The sequence below is a fragment of the Rhea americana genome, unplaced genomic scaffold (genome assembly GCF_003343005.1).
Source record: "Rhea americana isolate MKP2758 unplaced genomic scaffold, rheAme1 scaffold_53, whole genome shotgun sequence".
Classification (NCBI taxonomy): Eukaryota; Metazoa; Chordata; class Aves; order Rheiformes; family Rheidae; genus Rhea; species Rhea americana.
Window position 1 is genome coordinate 2,650,812 of NW_028186679.1, and position 23,463 is coordinate 2,674,274.

A 23,463-nucleotide genomic window follows, 5' to 3' on the forward strand; every position below is an offset into this window, starting at 1 on the left:
TGAGATGAACTGGAAAGTTCATGTGTCCCAGAGCTATTTTTCAGAGGATTTGTAGGCTCTGCAATGCAGCATTTGCTTTAATTCACACTCACCAAACAAGTTAGAGTTGTAAAATCGGAGTGCTACACTTGAACAGGCGCAGGACATGCCTATGTGGGCTCTCGCAGCCCTGCTACTCTTGYCCACCAGAAATGAATGCCCAAACTTGTAGAGAAGCCAGTAAGCCATGACCCACTAGCTCCCAGCCAAAGCTAATAACTAGGGTAGTACAACTTCAGAGGATTTATCTGCCAAAGACTATGTAGGCATATTAAGCATTTATGGACACTGTAAACAATTATTTATATAGGGACATTTTTGTTCATGGCTTTTAAAGGAGCAATCATAAAAAACACAAGAAAATATCAGGTAAATTTCCTGGAATATGTGTTCTTTCTTTTGAATACACACAAGAGAGATCCTATCCAATTTTATTTCTTTCCAATATAAATTACCTGCATCATATGCATATATGATTTGAGTGAGTTTTTATAAACCCTTGGATTTGGTACTGAACTATGTGGAAGTGAAGTGATCAAGAGTGGAATTTGGCCATTTTAATACTCTTCGGTCATTATCTACATATGATTTGTTGCATTTTCCAAGTTATCTGTATTTACTCTAGGAAATCACTGGGGTCCCTCTGGATGGCAGGCCAACCCTCCAGCACATCAAAAGCTGCCCAGAGTCGGTGTCACTGCGAATTGGATGACGGCACGTTCCACTCCATCAGCCAGGTTTTCAGCGTTAAAAAGCRGTGGCCCCACAATCCATCCCGGAGAAAGACCATCCAAAACCATGTGGCAGATAAACTTTGAACCATTAACCACTAACCTTTGAATCTGACGGTCCATTCAGTTTTCACCCACTCTGTAGGCCCCCCATCCATACTGTATCTCCCCAGTGTGGCTACAAYGATGTTATGAGAGACTGTGAAAGGTCTTGCCAAAGCCAAGGTAAACAAAATCCACTGCTCTCCCCTCACTCCCACAGCCAGTTTATTCATCATAAAAGGTAACAAGGTAGACAAAATGCCCATCTTTTATGAGACTGTTAAGTATTTAAAACATTTATCCAGGAGGGTTCCCATCATGAGATGATTCAGACATTGCTTCCACATCCCAAGAGAGCATACCCTAATCAGCAAACTGTCAACAAGCCTCTGTGGCAGTGATTATCCTCTTATCCTGTTTAATTTGGGCTACTTTATAGCCAAAAATATGAGAGAGAGAGAGAGAGATAAGGAAAGAGAGAATGAGAGAAAAAAAGAGACCATCTTACATGATAGCAGAGAGATAATATTTCCCTTTGAGAGAGAAAAAAAAAAGAAGAATTAAGACCCAGTTCTATAAAATGACTATGTATTCAAATCACTGCCTACATTCATAAACAGTATTGAGAGCAAAGAGTAAAACCTAGAGCTGTCCTCATTCAGGCACCTGCTGTGAGCAGCAGTGGGCTGCAGAACACACATCCTAAACACACTGAGTGGAGGGRTGGGCACTACGCTTCTCTGCTTGGCCAAAACTTTGCATGAACAAACCTAACATGAAGCTTCGATCAAATGTGTCCAAGCGATAGCTCCTGGACCGGATATGACCCATGAGACAGCTCTATCTGGGCTCCTGCCTTTCTACTGGAAGATACAGGGAATGACAGTTTGGCCTACACAAGCTATTCCAGCAGCCAAATCCCTCTTCCAGCAGATATCAAATGCTGGAAGTGCAAACTGCAGGTGCTCAGCAGTGGTGGTAGTGCAGGAAGAACACCTTTCACCTTCTGTCCATGTGCAATTTGACATAAAGACAGAAACCACTGCCACACTGATAMAGGTTCGTTCAGTTCATGAGTTTGGACCCTACTTTACCTCTCCTTTTATCATTATCACCTTTCATCCAGGTTTATTTTTGTTGCAATGTCCAGTGATAGGGGTATTTTTTTACTATGCCTCTTATCCAAAATAGTGAGGTCCTACTTTTAGTTGGAATCCTTTTATATAATTAATATAATTTAAAGTAAAATAAAGGTTGCATTCAGAAAATGTTTAACAGATAAAACAGTGACAGATCCAGACTTGCATAACTATTTAGCTCATTTCTTTCCCTTTACTCCAGTGTCACTGCAGAGGATTTACTGGACCTACATTGATACAGCTTGTTGCACAGGCCTGAAATTCAGCTCCAGCGTGACATAAAGTCTAACAAATACTGCTTATTAGCCTTTTTAATGGCAGACAGAATGTGCTTCTGTTGAGACAGTGTGTACTAAATAAGACCCTGCTTCCTGGATTTTTTTTTTTTTCCAGATACACACAAGACATTCTCTGATAGGAGAATGCAGGAAGAATGTGGAAGGTAAACAATAAATATGAGTGCCTGGGAAGACCCACATTTTACCCTTCGCTATAGCTGTCTCTCACAAAAACATGTAGGGACATAAAAGAAACAGAAAAACTCAGCACTAGGATATGTCGATATAATTGTTTACCTTTTGCTTTAACAAGAAAATTAACAATTAATTACCACCAATATAAGTCTACCCTTAACATATATATTTTTTATACAAGTCTTACAGCACTTTCTGTACATACATAGAATTATTTCTATTTTTGGTTCACAGTTATCCCCTAAGTCACTTCTCTCTGTGCAAAAGTTTCCCTGTGTGTAAAATGATAACTATGACCCTGGATCTCTTTTTAAAGAGCTGTGAGAAAAACCTGTAARAAATGCTACAAAAGATGGTATGATTATTAATATATCTTATATATTATATATATATACACACGATTATTTGTTATAATCATTAAAAGCATTTCCACAGAAGGTAGCAGCAAACTAAATAAAATATGTCCCTTTTGAAACTTGGCTGGGGCGAGCGGGGGGACTAACATTAATATTTAAAATATTCCCTGCTTGTTTAAGATCCCCAGCACTGCAAGAAGGTATCTGCAGCCCCTAAGTGTGCCGGTAAAGCCCAGCACTCTCTGTCCTCCTCAGTGAATTTGCAACGCCGAACTGTTGCACGTTTATGGAAATCCCTCCTGACACCATATTCTTCCTTAATGTAACCCTGCATATGCAGCCCGGCCCTAGGGGAGCACCCACAACCGTTGCTGCCGCAGGGACGAGGGAGGCGATGGCCATGGCCGTGGCCAAGGCAGCGCGCCGTCGGGGCCGGGCCGGCTCTCGGGAACCAGCCCGGCCTCGCAGCACCTGCCCTTATCACGCAGCAGGCCCACACTTTCTGACTACTCACCACAAATACCTGCGAGCCTTGGGCTCCCCGCGGAGCGCCCGGAGCGGAGACCCCGCGAGCGGCAGTGYGGTCTGGGGGCTGAGCGACCCGGCCGCCGGCTCTGCAGCCTCGGCTGCCGCTAGGCAAATCACAAGCGAAGCTCAGAGAAAGCTTTTGAGCACCGTCCAGGCTGCAGTTGATTTTTGTTCTGACAGTTTTGCTAGATAATTTTTTCCCTGTAGCTATCAACCTGGAAAAAAATCCACCTTTCAAATGGATATTTTAAAATACATTTATTTTTCTCTTGAATTAATTTATTTCATTACCTCCCTTGTCCGCAGGCTGCAAACTGATGAGACAAGTGCCAATTTCTGATGGACTTCTTAGCCAAGGAAGAGTTTAGTTTCAAAAGATGAGGAGGAAATTTTAAATGGGCCCAGAACAGGAACATGGTTTTGGGTCAACTCCACATAGCATGAAATAGTCTAGCATGTCAGTAAGCCCCATCATATTAGATTAGTCTTAACTGACAAAACATGATCCTTTGGTAGGCGAAAAGCATTACCAATATTCCTTCTCAGGCTCCATGTTAATTCAGACCACAATTTAAACACAGACTGACTCATGTGGACTTAGTAAAATGTGAACCGAGAGAGGAATTTGAATCTATTAAAAAGAAAATATAATTTTTTAAAAATTACAACATTGATATAATAAATGCAAAATTAATAAAAAATCACAGAGATTAGCCATTTTCCTCAGTGAAAACATGTTGGCTGGGAAACAAAACATAATTTGTATTTAAATTAAATTAAAAAATCAACAGAGAAGGAAGAAGAGATCAACAACCTGTTGATCAAAAAGCAACAAAGAAGGGGGGAAATATAGAAATATTTTCATGGCGCTTTTACAATTTAAGTTATAAAAATTTTCCTGTTTTTTTTTAAAATAACACTCCCTTGTACCTCTGGGAATGAAAACAATTTTGACAGGATCACACTTCTGCAAAGAGCCTCAGCAGTAAAATGGGACTATACTCTGGATTGTGCAAAAGGRTTCATTTAAAGAAGTACAGAAATTTTGCAGAGTTGGCATCTATAGCCAGAAAATGAAACTTATACGGAATATTTTCAGTGTTAAGCTGCCCTTACACTGTGTACCAGTGTATACCCTGATCTAGGTTTATTACCTCGGGGGATGATTTCTAGTTGTGTTACTGTTCACTTTTAATGCTGTTACTATTCTTAATTTCAAAACACKGCTAATAACAGTGTTAGCACAGAAAGAACTGATAAAGACATTATTGTAAAAGAAATACATAGAAGAACAACAGTTTAAAATGCAACAGTCTGAGAAACAGTTTCAGATTATCTTTAAAAACAAAATATTTGCCATTAATAGTATCTGAAAAAACTTGGAAACAAAATCTAGTGGAGCAATGGCAGTATATTCTGCCCATTTGGTTCACACAGTGATCCCTAGTAACACAGGAAACCTATGGCATAGGTGTAGCTGTGACCCCTCCTGCAGTACAAGGGGGAAAAGCCTTCTTTTGCTCTAGTCTCAAATCTTGCTTTTTTTGCTCTAGTCTCAAATCTAAAAATTCTCAGATGCTTCATATCACATTATTTCCTAATTATCCTTTTTCTGCATTTTGCCTCTTTATGCTGGGGATGAGCCAGACTCTTTTCTTTAATATATGAGAAAGAGGCCAAGTTGGGAATGGCATTTGCCTTGCAGGGTCTGAAATTATGGTTTTTAAATAAAATGGCACATCTTCATCTGACAGGCCTCTGCTAGGACCCAGACACCACACTTCAGTATATGGAACAGGTCCTGAAGGAGGTTTTAAGATTGGGCTCCTTAATGGAGAGAGTCAGCTCTGGTCCTCTCCTCCCAGCAAAAGGGTATAGCAGAATGGGAAAACGTTCAAAGACGGGCAGCAACGGTAATCAGAGGTGGAGAGAGGAACAAGCGCATACAGCAGTACTTTTCTGCCTGAAGAAGAGACGATCTGGGGGAAATGCAAAAGGCCTACAAAATCAGAGCTGACCTGGGGCAGTGGGTAGGGATCCAAGGTTTGCTGTCACTTCCAACACAAGGAGCATGACAAAAAAACTTGCTAACTTGCACTGTTGTACAGGCAAAAAATTTACATGGATTCAAAGGGAGACTGAACAAATACCTGGAGGAGACATCTCTTGAGGGTTATTATATAGACAGAAACCATAACCAGGAAATCGCTAAGCCGAAGATAGCTTGAGGCTGGGAGTGTACCCAGGGGAAGCATCACATGCACGTGCTACCCTGTTCTTACTCCTTCCTAAAGTAGCTGCTTATGGCCCTGCTGGAGACAGGACACAGGGCCAGTAGACCCTCTGGCTAATCCATTATAACCATTCTTATGTTCTTATTAGTAGGTTTATTATTAGTGAGTAGCACTTAAGCCTCCAGTCTTTGTTTTAGAAGCTGCAGGACTGTTGTATTTATTTCAGGTGTACATACTCACCGTAAGAAAGTTGTTTCTAACTCATCTTTTACAGAACAAATTATCAGTGCACAGCAGGCCACCCACTTTGATGTCAATGAAAAGCTCTCCAAATGTTGTTTATCAGTACTCAGCTCGCAGCTGAAACAGAATTTAAGAGCTGAGCTACCCTGTGCGGTCTGGGGGCAGGCAGCCATGCACATGTCCCGTCTGACCTCTGACCATGAAATGCTGACTGCTACTGGATGTCCACACCGTGAGTTTCACATGACAGTCATGTAGAGACCTGCAAAGTCCTCATCTACTTTACATAATGTTGGAGCAAATATGTTTTCCAGAAAACCTTGGTGAAATGAGCCACGTGGAGGACTCCCTTACAGCGCTGACATACAGGCAGAAATGAATTCTCTGCATGCAAACCTGCTTATATAAAAAACCCAGCTCTAAAACAAAATGTATTGTCCAGGTTGGAGTCTTCRAAATTTTCCCCCAAAGAGCCTGACATATTGGGGTGACCTCCCTACCCAGACCCAACGGGACAGCAGGGATTGTGGGAGCCCACCAGAGCCCCTTGGCCAACACTGGGGGCAGAGCTCAGCTCCCTTCTCCTCGGCACCTGCTGCTTCAGGGACTCATCCCAGGCCCATTATTTTTTCTTATTTCTTGTGTTTGCGAGATATCCAAATACTCTTGACAGAAACTGTCCTAGATTGCTGAGGAATAAGTAAACCACTGTGCTAAGTTTATGAGCATGGTATGATTTACAGCCAGCCTTCAGTTTATGTCACCACAGGTTGGGAGATGAGCGTCTACAGGAAAGCAACATTTCAGTTTATTACCTCTGAGAAAAAACTATGCCTTCCTCAGCAATCCATATGCAAGTTATGCTGTCTACTCACAGCAGTTTAACTGCCCTCTGGTGTCTTTTCTCAAATAAAAACAGTCTTTACTTGTATCATCAATCAGCTGTGAACAGAATCTCCAAGAATCTCCAAGACAAAACCTACCATCGCAAAAGGAGTTCTGGTTTAAAACTGCACTTCATTCAATCCTCAGATATGGGAGCGTCTGAGAGCAGCAAGAAGAGCAGCTGCACCTGTATTACTATATCATCCATGTCACATCACAGATGTAAGGGCACTGCCCCAAAGTAAAGGGCACTTCAGTCACCATATCCATTCAAATCCTCTGCCTTTAAAGGTACTGAGATGCAAATACTATTTTTTTCATTAAGATCTGGACCTATCAGGCAATACCATCTTTAGATAACTTCCAGCTAGGACTGGCCTTGAAGAGATGACAAAGTGAAACAGACTGCATCTCCAGCCTGAAGATAAGGACTCTTATATGAAAATAAGGGTGCAAGTATTAAGCACAGTGTTTTCACTGCACTTTCACAGTATGCAGTCTTGGTAAAAAGTCTTTGTAATATTGGGTTTTAACTGCTCATCAGTATTTCATGTTAGGATTCACAACTTTCTGCCTGTCAAGTTTCTAGCACACTTTCAGATCTTAAGGAAATAATTTCACCATTCTGCCAAGTTAGCCAGTACCCCATACTGAGCTCACTTCCACAGAATAACCTGATATTAAAAATAACATGCTACCAAAGCTCGTAATTTTTAACCGCAAACTATTTAAAAACTATTTTAAACGCAGAGTGCACACAGTAGAAACAAAGGCAAAGAGCGGAGTGGAGAAGGTCCAAACCAGGGTCTTACCCAGTGATCTCTCCTTCGTTTGGTTGGCTGACCTCACCACGGGAAGGCTTGCTCGCGTGCGGCTGCCCCGGGAGAATGGGGTCGGAGAGTCGCCCTCAGACATGGCTTCTAAAGAGTCGGCAGAAGCCTCGGAGAGATGCTCTGTCTGATCGCCCAAAGTGGTCTGTGGGCTCTGAGACGGCTTTGGGCTTCTTGTCTGCAAAACAGAGTATTTCATTACTGACCAGTAATTGAAACCTGAACATACAGGAGGAAAACAAAGAGAAGGACAAAGTCCAAACTTTTTCAGATACTGTTATGCTAAAGGTGACCTCTGTGCATGTTAAGAAAATGGTGTCCTTGGGTATTCTATTAAGATTTTTATTGCTGTACATTCACAGTGTAAATTTCGTTACTATTGGTCCCTGGGAATAAGATGTGCTGAGGAGATGTCTGGTACTTCCATTACTTGCTGCTAACCAAACACTACAGCATAGGCATGTGTGTAAGCACRTGTACAGGCATGTACAAGCACACGCACATGCACACTCCAAACATATACGATCAGAAACTTACTCATGGTGCTTTAAACACTCAGTAATTAAAAGCATGAAGAGGGCACTAGCAGCACAGTAGCATGTCAACTTTATTTAAGCCACCTGAAACTATATTTATAACRGACAAAAACTTAAAATGCTGCTCTTATCTTGATAAGTCTACTAAGAAAAATAACCCCAAAATAAATATTGTGATGTAGGAATTAGTTATCAGTCTCAATACATTCTGCTGTGCAATCCATAAAAGGTACAGGTCATGCAGCAAGGCCAGTTAGCTCTCTAACATTTCTACCTGAAGTCACAAATCATTTTTCTGCTTTTAGTTGCATCAGCATAAATCAAGAAATGTCTTCATTAACTGACCAAATTACCTTTGATTTTTACTGGGCAATCGTACTTACTAGTAAATTGCTAAACAGTATCTGAAAAGATAGACTCTCTCTCTTGGTAGGAATCCATCTAAGGACTTACACTGACYCTTACCATTGTAAGATCAGCATAATAAAAACATCTGCAATGGGAGATAAAATGTCCTGAACACTTTTTGCTAACCACAAAAGGCACTTACAATATCACTTATAAAGAGGGGTTGCATTAATAAATATATGAAGTACTCTTTTCTAACTYCCCTCAACCATCTGTTACTATTATTCTGGAAGAATAATTTTCAAGTCTCTCAAGCAAACTTTATATTGTAACAGACTGGGACAGACACTGTACAGCAGAAATTCAAGGCATAGCAAGCTTACTTTGTCCCCAAACTAGTATGAAAATACAAACTTTAAAATGCTTGTTATCAGTACCAGGCACAAGATATCACAAAATATACATCACATTTTTATTTTACCTGTCATTTAAGGTCACCTATTAGTATATTAAAAATCGCCTGTATTAAAATCAACTCCAACCTTAGGTTTGAACATTCTGTCAAAATCCAGAAAAGTTTTTATCTCCTTCTGAAAAGCCAAGATGACATGTCTTGCTGATACCTGGTTCCTTCAGTAGTTTTTCAAGCAAGATGAGGTGAGCTTGTTTCAGCAATAGCATGGGTCATATAATATTCCCCATGTGAACTCAAATGTATGAACAACTTTAACTTTTGTTAGATTTTTTGTTAATGGCAGTACAGCCCCTTTGTTGCCAAGCTGTTCCCTTCCTCACAAATTACAGTAAGTTAGAAATACCTCAGGAGAAAGTTAAACCCTCCAGAATTTTTTGGTTTTGAAATGTTAATATTGAAATATTAGGTATTATCCAATGTCCTGCAGTGAAATCGTTCAAAAGCTTTGAATTTTTGCAGGAGTTAAAGTTAACAACATTTGTTCTTAGCAACTGAAGTATGCTTTGAAGTGCCTCTGACACAGTCAGTGCTAGTCTGCAGGTTGTAAACACAGGGGCTTGTGCCCAAAAGCTTTCAGTGGTGATAAGTGCCCTGCAAACACGAAGAAAGAATTTGATTAGTCAGTACTTCATTCAGCACTTCATTCAGCTTTCTGAAACAGCTTGGGAACCATCGGTCCTGAAGCTATTTTATTTATACRGGCATATTACAGGGGTACTACCAAGTCAAGTAATTATAATTTCTTAATTCCTTTTACTGATTAAAACATAACTGAAATATAAAGCAGAGTGCAGTACATGCAACAAAATCTACCTGCAAAAAGTCTGAACTTCAGAGTCTGTTGGTGAGAAGATTGCTTTTGTTTCCTTAAGAAACAAAGCTTTATCTTCTGATAAGATGAATCACACTTATTTTGCTTCATTTTTCTTTCTCTTGAATCTCCAGGTCTCGTTTAAGACATGCAAGTRCATGTATAAAGTTTACCTACACACACGACAAGATGCAGATTCAAGATGAAAGGAGGTGCTGGGGCCCTGCAACCCCCATAAGCACCAGCAGCAGGACATGGCTGTAGCTGGGCAATTGCCCSACTTGCCCGGTCAGCGTGCGGGTGGAGCCAGCCCCTAGCGTTGGGTTTCCCTGGCGCTCCCTGAGCAGCTCCTTAGGACTGGGCATCCAGGACTGCACCATGACTACCGAAAGCCTTGAAGTAGCCCTGATGCCACTGCCCTAGTCCTGCCACATGAAGAGGCTTGCTGGAGACAACCGAAGCCAGACAGTGTCACACAGCAGACTRTGCTCAGACATGAAGCCCAGGCCTCCTTCTAACATACTCTAGGTAAGTACACACCATTTCCACCACCACAAGTGGAGCAACACAAATGTAAAACCAATACAAACWCTTAGTGAGATCCATGATGTTTAAACATACACTATGTTAAGATATTTGATATGCTCAGCAAGTGCAAATGTTGTATTTCAGGAATAATTCTGAATTTTGAACAGATTTTAAAGAAGTCTTGAAATTTAGCAACAATAATGGCCATTCAAGTAACTGAGATATATGAGTGTGTATTTGATAGGAAAGCATTTTTATTMATGGCAATGAGCTATAATAATCAAGCACATTTCAAGGCAGCCCTTCTTTGGAAAAGCAACCCATAAAGTGAGAAGAGGACAAGCAATCTCTGTAGAGCCATAAACTGCAAGGACTTGTAAAGATGGATGAAGAAAGCAAGAAGAAACCTTCCACATTGTGTMAATATTCTGTATGTTGACTCCAAAATCAAATAAAATAAATAAGACAGATAAGAAAGAAATAATTACTAAATCATACCATATACATTGTTTTCCCTAAGAAATGTTCACTAACATATTTCAAAATTATTCAAACACTCAATATTTCAGGAAGTRTCCCCTTAAATATCCAATTTTCTAGAGCTAGTGCGCTGTACAAGCAATTACAAAGATAAATATTCACCATACTCCATGTTTCAGAGGCCACCAGAACCCAACTAGAGCAGCAGCGTGGACTGCTGCTCCTAGAGGAGAGATGAGACTGTAACTCTGCATGTTGCATAAATCCAGTAAAAACAATGAATCAGACTTTACTGCATCTGGGTGGCTGACACGTTAATATGCCTGCTAGCAAAGAGCAAAAAGCGTAATACTCGACACAGAAGAAAACCCAGGCATTTCACAGAAGAGCAGAATAGAGCAAAATCAAGTCACTGTAACAGATGCTCCACACACGAATACAAAAGCAAGGAAATGCCTGCACCTTTCTAGCCACACCTGGCATAAATGCCTGAAAACAGAAAAGGGCTCAGAATAAGCCAGTGCCTCTCACTTTTGCCCTGTGCCAGTGCTAGTTATCAGTTTCCAACTATTTTATTTCATTTTCTTAGGATACAAGRAAACGCCCCTGTAACCTTTCTAAGGTATGCGTTTAAGCATAATATAGGGAGTAGCAGTTACAGAAGATCTAGTATCTTCTAAAAACTCTTGGTATTTTATGAAGGATTGAAACTGTRGTTAATCCTGCTCATGTTTGTCTGTTAAAGCTTGTCCAAAGTATGCAGTTTTAATGTGTCTGCATTAGTTCTTTCACTGAGTGTGAAAAAGATGCAAAAAAGTACAGGGCTCTTTGGATTTAATAAAATTTCAAATAATTAACAGGCAAAACAGAAGGTACCTGAATAAGGAAAAGTGACGTGCTGCAGAGATGCCAATCAGAGCAATGTAGGGAGCAGTCACTGGGCACCACAGATGTCCCACACAAGCTGGTTCTTCTGTTGCTCGCTCGCATTTCCCTCTACAAATCCCTTCACCCTTTTGTTCTGCCCAGTTTTATTACTCTGCTCTTTAGAACTTCCTTCCATGCTCATTTCCGGTTGTTTTCCATACTAATCAATGTATCTGAAAATTTTTACATTCTTTTCCTTACCACAATCCCTTCTGCAAATTTATTCCACACATTTTCACAGACAAAAAAAAAAAAAAAAAAACAAAACTTCCAAAATCCCATAACCTGAAGCAAGATTTAGTTTTACCTCTTCATCAATTTGTCTCCAGAACTTCCTTAGACTTTATCTAAACAAATTGCTATCTCTTGAGGAGAAGAATCTTATCAYACGCATCTTTCAAGTTGCTAGCACTGTTGGCAAGGTACTAGCAGTAAACAAAGACATCAAAAATGATACAGCCCTACTGAAATAACTCTATCCGATCATGTGCTCTAAAGAACAGCATAGGTAGAAGAAAAAATTGAGTGTTTCCTTGACATTTCAAATAAAGAAGAAAAATGAAAAAAGAAACCTGTTTTTCTTGACCTTCAGGTAAATTATTTCTCCTGTGACTTGACCAGAAGGTGGCTATTGGGTATATGACAGACTGCAAATACGCATATAAACTGTCCCTATTTAATGTATGTTGAGTTTATTAACCCACAAATATTGTCATGGAACATGAGCTCTTCTTACCATAACAGTAATATTTCTTCAACGCACTTGTGTCAGATCACAGTTATTTGAAGGAAGGATCTGCTTTTTCCAAAGATGCAGGGTCTCTGGGGTTCTGTATTATCACAACTACAAAATTTTACTCGCGTGGACATGCTATTAGCGACATGTTGTTGACAGAAGAGGAAAGAGAGTACTAGTTACAAGTTTTTATTTTTAAGTATTTATTATAACAATATTTTCCACAGACACGCCGGAGGAGCGGCGCCGCGGCGGGAGCAGGAGGGCAGCCGCCCGCGCGGACGCTTCGGGGCTGGTTGCGCCGCTCCCCGACGCCCGCTCAGGCGCCGGCAACGCCTCCGGCTGTTGTTCGTGTGGTGAGGTATGGCCATTTCACTGCTTTCTGCGGCACCGGTGACAGTGATTTATGCAGCCCTTCCTCACGCATACGCCTGCTCAGGCTGATGGTGGTATGACCTTGCCCCAAATCTTCTTGGGTTAGGAGAAACACCAGGGTCTCGCTGCCCCTCGCACGTTAACAGGGACGCGTGCCAGCCCGGTCCGAAGCCTCCCTGATCCGGGGGGATTTTCTCCCTTTGGGTTCCTCTGGGCTCACCCCGGCTGCAGTGCTGGCGGCCTCCTGCTGCCGCTGCCCGGCCGTAAGGCAGCCCGAACTCACCGGCAGCCCCGCAGGACACTCCCCGCGTCGCCGGCGGCCCGGGGGTCAAGCAAAGTGAGGAATTCAGTGTAAATGCACCGAGGTGCAGGCACAGGGCAGATCTTTCTGTGCTCCAAGGAAGGGAGGAAACAGACCCTTAAGACTTCCCCAAGTAAGGTAAAAGAGAGGGTTCTCCTTCCCTCTCYGCATGACCACGGGGGCAGGGAAGATGAACTCATCCCACGGCACCAACTGCCACAGGAAGATGCATTAAAACCTGATAACACTCAGTCACGGCAGCGTTGTTATCAGAGCCCATTACTAATCCCGYGCTAGGATGTCATGCTGAGCGATTATTTGCCTCGTTTCTATGAATTTATTGGAAGGCAGAGCTCCTCGCTGCTGCTGCTGCTGACAGCGTCATTAGCACCGCTCYGTGCGCTCGTCCACGCTGAGCCCAGCTCCTTTCACCCGGCGGGGAAAACGCGTTTAATCACGTGGCAGAACACATCGTCCGTTTCTGTGGGTCTCAATGGCGCTCCAATCGTGCTAAAAATCTGCGCGTCTTCCCAGCGGCCCTGGGCGCTCCCGGTGGCGGCCGGCTGCCCGCTCCCCGCCGTGCCAAGCCGCCAGAAGCGGCTCCCGAGGCCGCCGGCGAGCGCCGGAGCCGGCCGGGCCCACGCCACGCCACGCACACGCCCCGGCGCGGGAGCAGCGCTCTCGGATTTCGGCTCCTGACCGTAGGCGCCTCGATAAACAGAAGCCCCGAAGCCCGCTTTTCGGGGAAGCTGAGCGCCTACGGTGAAGATGTTCATTAGAACCCGTAAGCGCTGCAGGTGCTCGGCACGGCGGCTGCCGGAGCTCGCGTTCAGGCGCCGGAGCGGAGGGACTTGCGTTCGCAAACGTTGCCCTAAGGAACTCAACGGCCGGTCTAAGAGCAGCTTAGTTGGCACAAACGAGTCCAGACTGAAATATGCAACATGCTGTGGCATCTCTTTCAAACACATGAAAAATAATAAATAAATAAAAAAAACCCCAAATCATCCACATTAAAGTGTAAAAATATTTGTCAAGATTTTTCTGTCCAAATCCGATGTCTCTTTTCACATAAATGCCAGTCTGAGATTTTTTTTGGGAGGGGAATTAAAGTAAAATGATAGACAAAACTAAGAATCATCCGTTAGTAGTAAGCAAAAATCATACTGAATGAATGAAATCTTTCATTTAAAAATGTCTTAACTCTCTGCTTTATTCTAATGCCTTACGACATGAAGTATTTATTTAAGAGTGATGGCTGAATTTAAAAAGTGACTGATCATCACACTAATTTTTGCTGCACAGGCTTCTACGGCCCCATCAATTTTGCTCACAGTGAAATTTGTTCTTTCACAATCTCTGTCATATTCTTGCATTATAGCTTCAGTTTATTATTACTCTGTTTAAATAAGTTGTCCATAAATTCCAGCCTGGATATCAACATTTGTCTTAATTAAAATCTTATGTCCATTTCAGTTGGAAGCTATTTCTCTCTCCTCCTAAAAACCCTGCTGTGAAGTATTCATGAGACAGAATGACCCCTTGTTCCACCCCCAGAGATGGCTGCATTTCATCAGCAGTGGGCGAGGTAACTCCTACCTACACAATCTGTAAAACTGTCATGAGAACTCCAAAGATTAAAAGGGATTTTTTAAACAAAAACTGTCATTATACTGATTAAAGGGGAAAGATCCTTACATACTTAAGACCACATGCAAAAAGGGGGGAGGGGGAAAAAAAGAATATATAACAGATGCCTGAATGTACCTAGGGGATAATGTGTTCTGATTCAAGAAAATGATTATCTACCCATCCCTTTTCTCCCACACATATCCCTAAGGAAAACAGAAGGAGGGTCTGTTTTTGTGGTGTATGTTCCCAAAGCAAACGAACATGATACAGATTCCAGCTCATAGCTGCCCTGGTAAAACCTGTTTTTCTGCATTTCTAAAAGCCCAAAAGGATTTCTTAATTAACATGCTGTTTTAAAAATAACGGGGGAAAAAAAAAGAAAAAAAAAAAAAAAGAAGACATCAACGGTAAGCCCTGAAAGTGGGAGTGAGGTCTTGGGACAGGGTGTGAGCTGCCCTTCACAGCTGCCTGGAGCCCTGACAGCTGGTGGGTGCTACCAGCCCCAAACAGTAATAAACACTCGGGCAGCACAGGCGGGAGACGGAGACTCTGCCGGGCCTCCGGCAACAACACACCTACGTTGACAACTTATTTTTAGCCCCGACYCATGGAAGTAAATGTGTGATGAAATACTCAGCAGAACTTGTTGTTCTGGCACCCGGGAAAAGTTACCGGGATACTCTAATTTTTACARCTGAGGAGGTTCTCATCTTCCTCCCTTCCTACCTCTCACCATGCCCTGCGCTTCCTTTTCCCTCCCTCTAGGCCACCGCATCAGTAAATCAGGGAGAATCCTTATTGCTCTCCATACGTCTGCCTCTCCCTCTCTTTCCTGTGGTCAGCATTTTTATTGGCATATTTGAATTCAGTAAGTGGAAACAAAATGAGTCAGGAAATGACAAATCAGGTGCAAATACAGCTACTGTATGCAGCCCTTACTCTGAGGCCATCTTCCTTATGCAGCAGGTGCTAGCTCAGCGCTTTGGTGATGGGGCTTTTGATGGCAGTAAAAAGCATGTGGTGGCACCTTTAAAATATGTATCTAAAACGTGTACGCATAGTACCTATACTGGTGAAAAAGATGTAAATCTGTAGTAGACATCCACATTGCAATTCACGTAGATGTAGAAGACGAATTCAATAGAAAGAAAGATGATATACAGGTAACTTTACAGGTGCACATCATATGTGCAGATCCACTGATTTTCAAGAGCCATGGCCTTCTTAGCTGAGCCAATCTGTTAAACCGAAATGTAGGGTATATCAAAAGAGAAACTGTTCTAAATCTGTGTGACCTTGGAGGAGGAAAATAGATGGGGAAGTAGTATCTCAACATGAGCAGGGACATGTAAAACAGGTGAACATTAAAATCTTTTGCAGAAGTTACATAGAGGCTCTTTTAAATGTAATTTATATTTTTGCTGGGCTTACTACATTCCGACTTCTCCAGTCATTATCCTATTTACATATCTATTGCATTCCTTTAATATAAGGTCTCAGAAAAAGATCAATTTGCAAGCAGCAGAACTAAGCTTTTTGCATACGAATACAGATATATTTATTTCTGCATCCACAGTTCTGTTCTTAACTTTTCAGCAGGACTTCTACCCCTTACTCAAGCTCCAAATATGTAATAAAAACATAAATACAATTAGAATTAGGACAGCTAGTAGGGGCTACTTATCTATCTAAGAACTTTCACTGAATTTTGGTAGATTTCAAAGCACTTCTCTAAGACAAGAGTCTGGTCTTCATGTACATCATGCCATTATAGGAAAGTCAGAATTAAAAAATTGTCAAAGGATGCACATGCATCACATTCCTATATACAATTAATCAGTATGGATGTCACTTCACTGCTGTGAGATACAGAGGGAAAAGCATGCAGATCCATATGTATTCAACACCATTCACTGCTGTGAAATACAGAGGGAAAGGCAGGCAGATCTGTATGTATTCAACACCAGTTGTGAGGCAAACTACACACAGTTAAAAAGTAGCAAACTCAATCCACAGCAGAGTGCAGAAAAGAAAAGTACAGTACTAACTCTCTGAGAGGATTCAATTTTCATCAAGTACCTTTGAATGTCAAGTTCTGAATGAAGGGAGACCAACATGCACTGCAAAACCTGTGGATGAAAGAGAGAGAAAAGAAAAGGGGGAAAAAGAGAAAATTGTTAAAATGAATGGAAAAGGGAGAAAAACAATTTAAAAAAAATAACCTGCACATACTGAAAGTATACTGAGTAAACAAATGAAACAAAATGAAAAGAAAAAAAGAGAAAAGTAGAGAAAAAAGAAAAGAAGGAAAAAGAAAAGAAAATGCGCTGAAAAATAATAAAGGTAAAGCACACCTGCCATGGAGCAACATGCTCTGTCAATATTTAATATGCAGTATCTTGAGGACCCTTGCTGGTCTCAATTCAGATGCACTATGTGTAGTGGTGTGTCAAAGAAATGGAGAATGTTTTTTTTAATATGAGTTAATGGCAGAAAGTTAACCCACACAGTTTCAAACAAATATCTAGCAAACATATCTTCAAGAAATGGCAAGTACGCATTCTTCTTAAGAAATGATACAATTTTTGGCTGACGTTAGCAGCAGTCATTACACTTCTGGGCTGTTTTCACACTTACTACAAAGGCATGGAATTCTTTAAGTCGTACTTTATGATACATTATTCTTGTTTAAGCACAATTTTGCATAGTTGATTAAGATGAAATAGTATGATTAAGAAGCATTCTCCAGTCATGGCTCTCTCTATTATTCTACATCGGATCTTAAAGCACACCGAATGTGAAAACATGTGAAAAGGAGTTTAAGGCCAAAGAAAGAACCAGGCATCTTTCCCCCTAACAAATGAATGACATGAGAATCGGAGGAGGAATTGCCTAGTGACATTTGAGTCCTAATAGCTGGAAGTCCTGTATGTTGCTGCCGAGAGGAGTGGGGGGAGTAGAAGGATATTATATTGTGCTTTAAATAACCTTCTCTGAGCATTTTATTCTTCCTTCAGCCAGTGTCAGGCTCCCACGACAACCGCTACTGCCCTATTCAGGGCTTGCAGCTATTCACATCAGGCAAAGACATTCAGACTGCTTTGATAACAAGCATGTTGTTATTAAGAACCTTACTTAGTAATTATGATGCCAACATCATAATTAAGAGAGTAATTCAAAGCATCTTTTGAATTTTGCAGACCCAGGGGACACGAACGTATGATAGTTGATTCTAGGGACAAGATAAGCAGCACGCAACTGCACTGTGATTTTTCATGATTTAGTCTGGAAGGGCAGTACCATTTTATTTAAAGAGAACAATAGGTCATTTTTCTCCCTATGATAAATGCATCATTCAGATTTGTTCAAGTAAAATGTGATCTTTAGAAATAAGCTATTTATGCAAACATAGTACAAATTAAACGCAACCTTCCGGCAAAACCTGGATAAACTCCAATTCCAAACCACAAAGACAAAACAGTCAGTTGCCAATGTCTCAATAATACTGAAACTGTATTAGTTTTTTTCGTGTTTTTATAACATCTCTACCCCATACATGCAAAGACTGGAAAATTCTACTTATGCTTTAATTAAACTATTGTCCTTTTCATTAAAAAAAAGAGGAGGGGTTATGGATTTTCTAAGGACTAAATTCCATCTCAAAACCAATTATAGGAGGTTTCCTATGCTGCATGGCTACCTGACTTTCAGTCAGCAYTAGACCTCAGGACTATGCTTTGAAAGGGGCATTGCTCTGTAAAACAGTAGAATTAAAACTATGCGAGAATCACTCTCCCTAAATCCATTGCGTAAGACCAACTTGAGTTTCTCAGTTTCCTCAAACTCTGTCACCCTAAATGGGAGATATAACTGTTTCCACTTTCTCTGGATTTTTCGAGTCCCAAAGAAAGCAAAAGATCATTTATGCCATAAAGTAGGGTAATGAAATAAGGGTTGACAAAGTGCTTGACAAAACCAGCAACTCTCCTTACCCTCAATTTAGGGAAATTTGTTTTGCACCCTTAGCTCTCCCCTTCTTTTCTCATAGCAACATAATTATTTTAATTCCAAAGCAAGWAGCTAGATGAAGATTTGTAGCTTAAAGACATAAAGCTAGTCCACCTAGATGCAGAAGTCTCTCTCCTCTTAGTACAGTCGTTCCAAAATCACATGGTGCTGCACATGATACWGCATTGGAGTCAGCAATCTCTGAGCAAACACAATCTGAGAAATGGAAARGAAAATATGAACCGCACACAAACACAAAATCACATCGCTGGCAGTACAGAAGGACCTAGAGAAAGCAGGGTAAGGCGGGCCACCAGGAGGCAAACAAGGCCCCCACAACGTTAATACAGCATACTTTGTATCGCCTAAAGAAGACAMAGACATACTAATATGGGAGAAATACAATTAAGAATATTGCTCCAATCCCACTTACAGACCTTATTATGAATGAGATGATTTGAAGATACTTGGGTCTGAATCCAAACTGACAGTATGGCTTCACTTGGCACTTTCACAAATATTTCTTAACTTTGCAAATTCGTTTCCAAACTCAATAGCACACTGATGCCAGCACTCTGATGACCTCCTAGTTATTTAAAGAAGTAATAACCTATTTCTTCCTTTCTTCCCATGTTGTAGGGGAATTTTTATTTTTCTTCCATGTGTAGGCATGCATGTGGATATATATAGTCCACAATAATGGGAAATGAACTCAAGGAGAGCTTTGCAATTCCCAAATGCAGTGAGGGCTGCAGTCTCCCCTTCCCCTAGGGATAAGTTCCTGTGACAATTCCCTGTCTCCTGCTTCCCCCACAGGTTGGCTACTTCATTGTTCCAGAAAGGTTGCCTAGCATAGGAAGTAGCAGGAATGAACAGAGAAACAGGAAGTTAGAGCAAATCCCACAGAAGATTAAAAAGCTTTGGACAGGACTTCCTATGAAATAGCTGTAGACCGCAGAACATCAGAATTATGTGCTCTCAGCAACCTCTACTGGCAAGCAGAGAAGCTCCTGTACTTCATACTAATCAGAGTTTTATAGAGCTTGTGACTTTATTCCTGTACACGAGAGTCTGGATGCTTTGCTGGTTTAAATGAACTTTACGTGACTGGCTTCAGTAGCGTGATGATGCAGTAGCTGAGCTTGGCCCAGTGAGCTGGAACAGTAATGGAGATTTTCACTGTCTGTCACTACAGACCCACGAAGGAGCAAGGCTCCTGTTGAAACAAATATGAAGTCTTCATGAGCTGTGAAAGCAAATAGCCGGAATAAAAGCAGTACCAAGTCCTGTCAATGTTGACTGAACACAGAAAGAAACGGATTAAGACAGGCAGGTAACAACATAAAAGGGAGAAAATTAACAAAAGGGYGTAAGTATTGTCTTCTGGAAAAAGGCAGAAAATGCTATAGGCCAAGGAGGAGAATGGAAAATGCCAGGGATACTGCCCACAGCTAATGGAGCAGTTGCAGAGCGTCCCTAATCAGCAAGTAGGAGGAGGAAGTAATGTTGCATGGACAGAAATTGATTTCAGGATCCAGTCCTTATTGTAATGAGAAAGGTACTGGTAACAAAAAAACAGCTGCCAAACATGTTGCTTTTGAACTTTAAGCCAAAACAGAGTGAGTAGTGGCCTTAGAAAAGGTGTAGAAAGCTAACAGTCAGAGGAGGAAAGCAAAGATRCCAGGAATGTGCTGAATGTCACCAGACAGAGTCCTGAGAAATGTCTGGTGAATGCCACTTGTAAGGTAGTATCCAGAGGATTAGCATGCAGTAACTTAGGGAGGACAAAGATTGATATCTTGGGGCTGACTGTGTTAGTCATTATCCAAGGGCCTTACAAATGAGGGTGAATGAACTGTAAGACTGCCTYGTGGGATCAGCTTGCTAAGAAGATCAAAGGAAAGGAGTCACCATTTTAGCAGGATCAGGCCTGTCGAACAGTGAATGCTAAATCTCCAAAGGAAAAAGCAGATGCTTGAGACACTTCTGTTGATGACTTAGTAGGAGACATCTCTCCCGCTGAGTTAGTCTGAAATAATGTCACAGAACAGAGTTAGGAGAGCACTATGGCTCCTAGGGGTGGGATGTAACACTAATATTCTTGTTGGCACTGACAATACAATGCAAGTGCTTTTTTACTAAGGCACTGGTAAACAGTAAACAGTACCACTGGTACTGCTGTGGAAGTGGTGAAATTCAGGAGAATGTTAGGCTTTCCAATTTCTTTCAGTTTCTATAATAGGCCTTTGATTCATGCTTTTGATGCATTTCAAAAGGGAAGTCCTTACAAAGGCAGAACACGTTAAACAAGTTAGATTTACCAGGGGTCACCCAGGAAGATGACACAGCTGCTGAGATAAGAAGTGGCTAAAATCAGCTGAGAAAGGTACTGGTATGAGGCAAAGGCAGGTTAACCAGGCATTACAATGTCAATTAGCAGTCACTACTGTCTCTGGGTGAGATCCTGCAGAGACATGCAATCAGCTGGAGGGAAACAATAATGAAAACACAAAGGTTGGAGATGAGTGTGGAGATGATGATATGTGACTAAAGGAGATGCTGACTCATAGCTCTTCAATAGCTTGAAGTAGAAGGGAGGAAATGAAGATCAAATGCCTATTTCCTGCACACAATGATTTTGGAGGGAGGACACAAGAAAGTGGTATTTCTCAACAGTGCTGGGATGGGAAAAAGTCAAGATGGTAACTCAGTTGGGTTCATGCCAAAGAGGTTTGTCTAACAGATATATTAAGCACACAAAAGTCTGCCAAATAAGGGAAAGAGTGAAGTCTTTTATCACATGAAAGGACAGAGTCAATGTACAGGATCAACTGTAAGCAATCTGCAAGACAGCATTTAGGCAACTGATGAAAAAATAGAAACAGTCAGTGACAAATGGTCCAAAAGGAAGCACAGAAACAAGAACAGCATTCAAATGTAAACCAGGAGTGTAGTCAGACAGAACAGAACAAAGCAACAGCAAGATCCTGCAGGGTATTATACACTTCCTTCTTGGTTCTATCATGGACTTATGTTTAAAATTTTGCACTTAAGTAAAAATAATAATAAAAGTAAAAATAATCATATGAGAAGTCAAGGGGATCATTATTATGAACCAAGTTAGGCATGAACTGATTGTTTGGCTAGTCTTGGACCAGAATACTTTGTAAGACTAGGCTCTAACACCTTTAGCGTTGAGTGTTCATCAACTCCTTCCCCTTCCACATTTTCCATAAAAGTAACCATGAAAATAAACGAAAGAAGCAATTCTTGTATCTCTGATGCGTCTGTCCCCTTCTGCAGTTATTCAAGCATCACTCTGCAATGCAACTAGCAAAAACAGACTGCTTGGGGCAGGCTGGAACAAACTGATGCCTGAGTCTCATTCCTCTAAGATAATATGAACCTGATTTAAGCCACTCTTTGGTGAGGTAAAAATCTGTATTTGAAAAGCCTACATTGTGTGGACATAGAAAACCGAAAAAACATTGGCCGGAAACCACCAAGTTAGTTGTCTAAGTGAGGCATATGAGGAAGTTCCTCAATGAGTAGAAGACAGCTGCTCCCACTGCAGCTTTGAATTACATGGATTCATAAGCTTAACTTCACTAAGCTAAATGGCAGGAATACATTGTACCATTCTTTTTCTGTGTGTCTCCCACTTTTATCTTAGAAACAGGGACAACTAGGCAAACATWGCATCTTTGTTTATAATAGTCTGTTCCTCCTACTATTCATCTGCTACCTCCTATCATTATCCTYTTTTCCTAGAATCACAATATATTGCTGAAGATAAACAACAACAACAAAAAAACAAATCTTTATAAAAGAATAAAGAAACAATAATGATCTATGAAGGWTGAGATTTTCATGAGCTCTCTTTAATATTTTGAAAAGTAAGGAAGAGTAATAGTGAAAAAGTCATGCATAAAAATAGAGTATAGTCATCTCTTTCTCTCATTTCTCTGTGGTATTTCTCTCTCAACTTTWAAAATTGGCTGACTTGGTTATTTATAGAATAACCATCAGTGAAAAGCACAGTATGAAGTATGCAACGACAACTGATGACCTAATGAGAACATCCTCCAAAATGCTGAAAAACGCACGGCTTTGTCTTCTTCCATTGCTCAGATTTAATTGTAATGATTCTTTTATACGTTATTTCTCCTTAGACTTCATTTTGACSTTGACTATTGATTAAATGAACCTTATTTTCTAGGTGGTGATTAGCTCATCCAATTAAACCTTATAAAAGCTATTCAAAGGGATCAGTGGATAACTTTGTATTCAAAATGATAAGGTTTCAGGAGTCCTCCTTCCTAACCCCACAAGGAAAAAAATAAAATGGTAATTACTCAGAAGAAAGCATACACAAAATATGACTGTACACATATTTTGTTCCACCGATTTCTTAATTTCTGATGCTGATTTCCTCTGTAAGACTTAACAACAGTAGTGGRCACATTTTCTGAAAAGTTCATCCCCAAAACACTGAAGGATGGAAACTGCAGGTGTCTGCCAAAAACTACCATTTTAGCTGCTGATCAAGACAACTTCATGAAAGAGATCATGCAGTATCGTACCTACCTACATCATGATGGTAGGGAACTGCACTCAGTAGCCTGGGCTTGTGTTSACCTCTAAGGGAAAGTTATAAACTACATTTATGTACTTCAACAGGCCCTAAGTTCTATTAAGAAAACACGTTGTGGAGCAGAAACAATTTAGAGAACTCATTAAGATTAATCTAGGTAAGAAGTATCAATGTCGAACTGTAGTGATAACCCTTTTTCTTGATGAGTGTTCTCT

At 41.0% G+C, this 23,463-nt stretch overlaps 1 protein-coding gene across 7 annotated transcripts in view; it reads right to left on the bottom strand.

The window, feature by feature from the left end:
• Positions 1-23,463, bottom strand: part of KIAA1217 (KIAA1217 ortholog) — a 346,927-nt gene that overhangs the window by 86,803 nt on the left and 236,661 nt on the right. For all 7 annotated transcript variants that reach the window (XM_085318332.1, XM_085318335.1, XM_085318334.1 and 4 more), the window contains one exon: positions 7,483-7,678. In XM_085318332.1, coding sequence (XP_085174458.1) covers positions 7,483-7,678 — 196 coding nt within the window. The remainder of the gene's footprint in view (positions 1-7,482; positions 7,679-23,463) is intronic.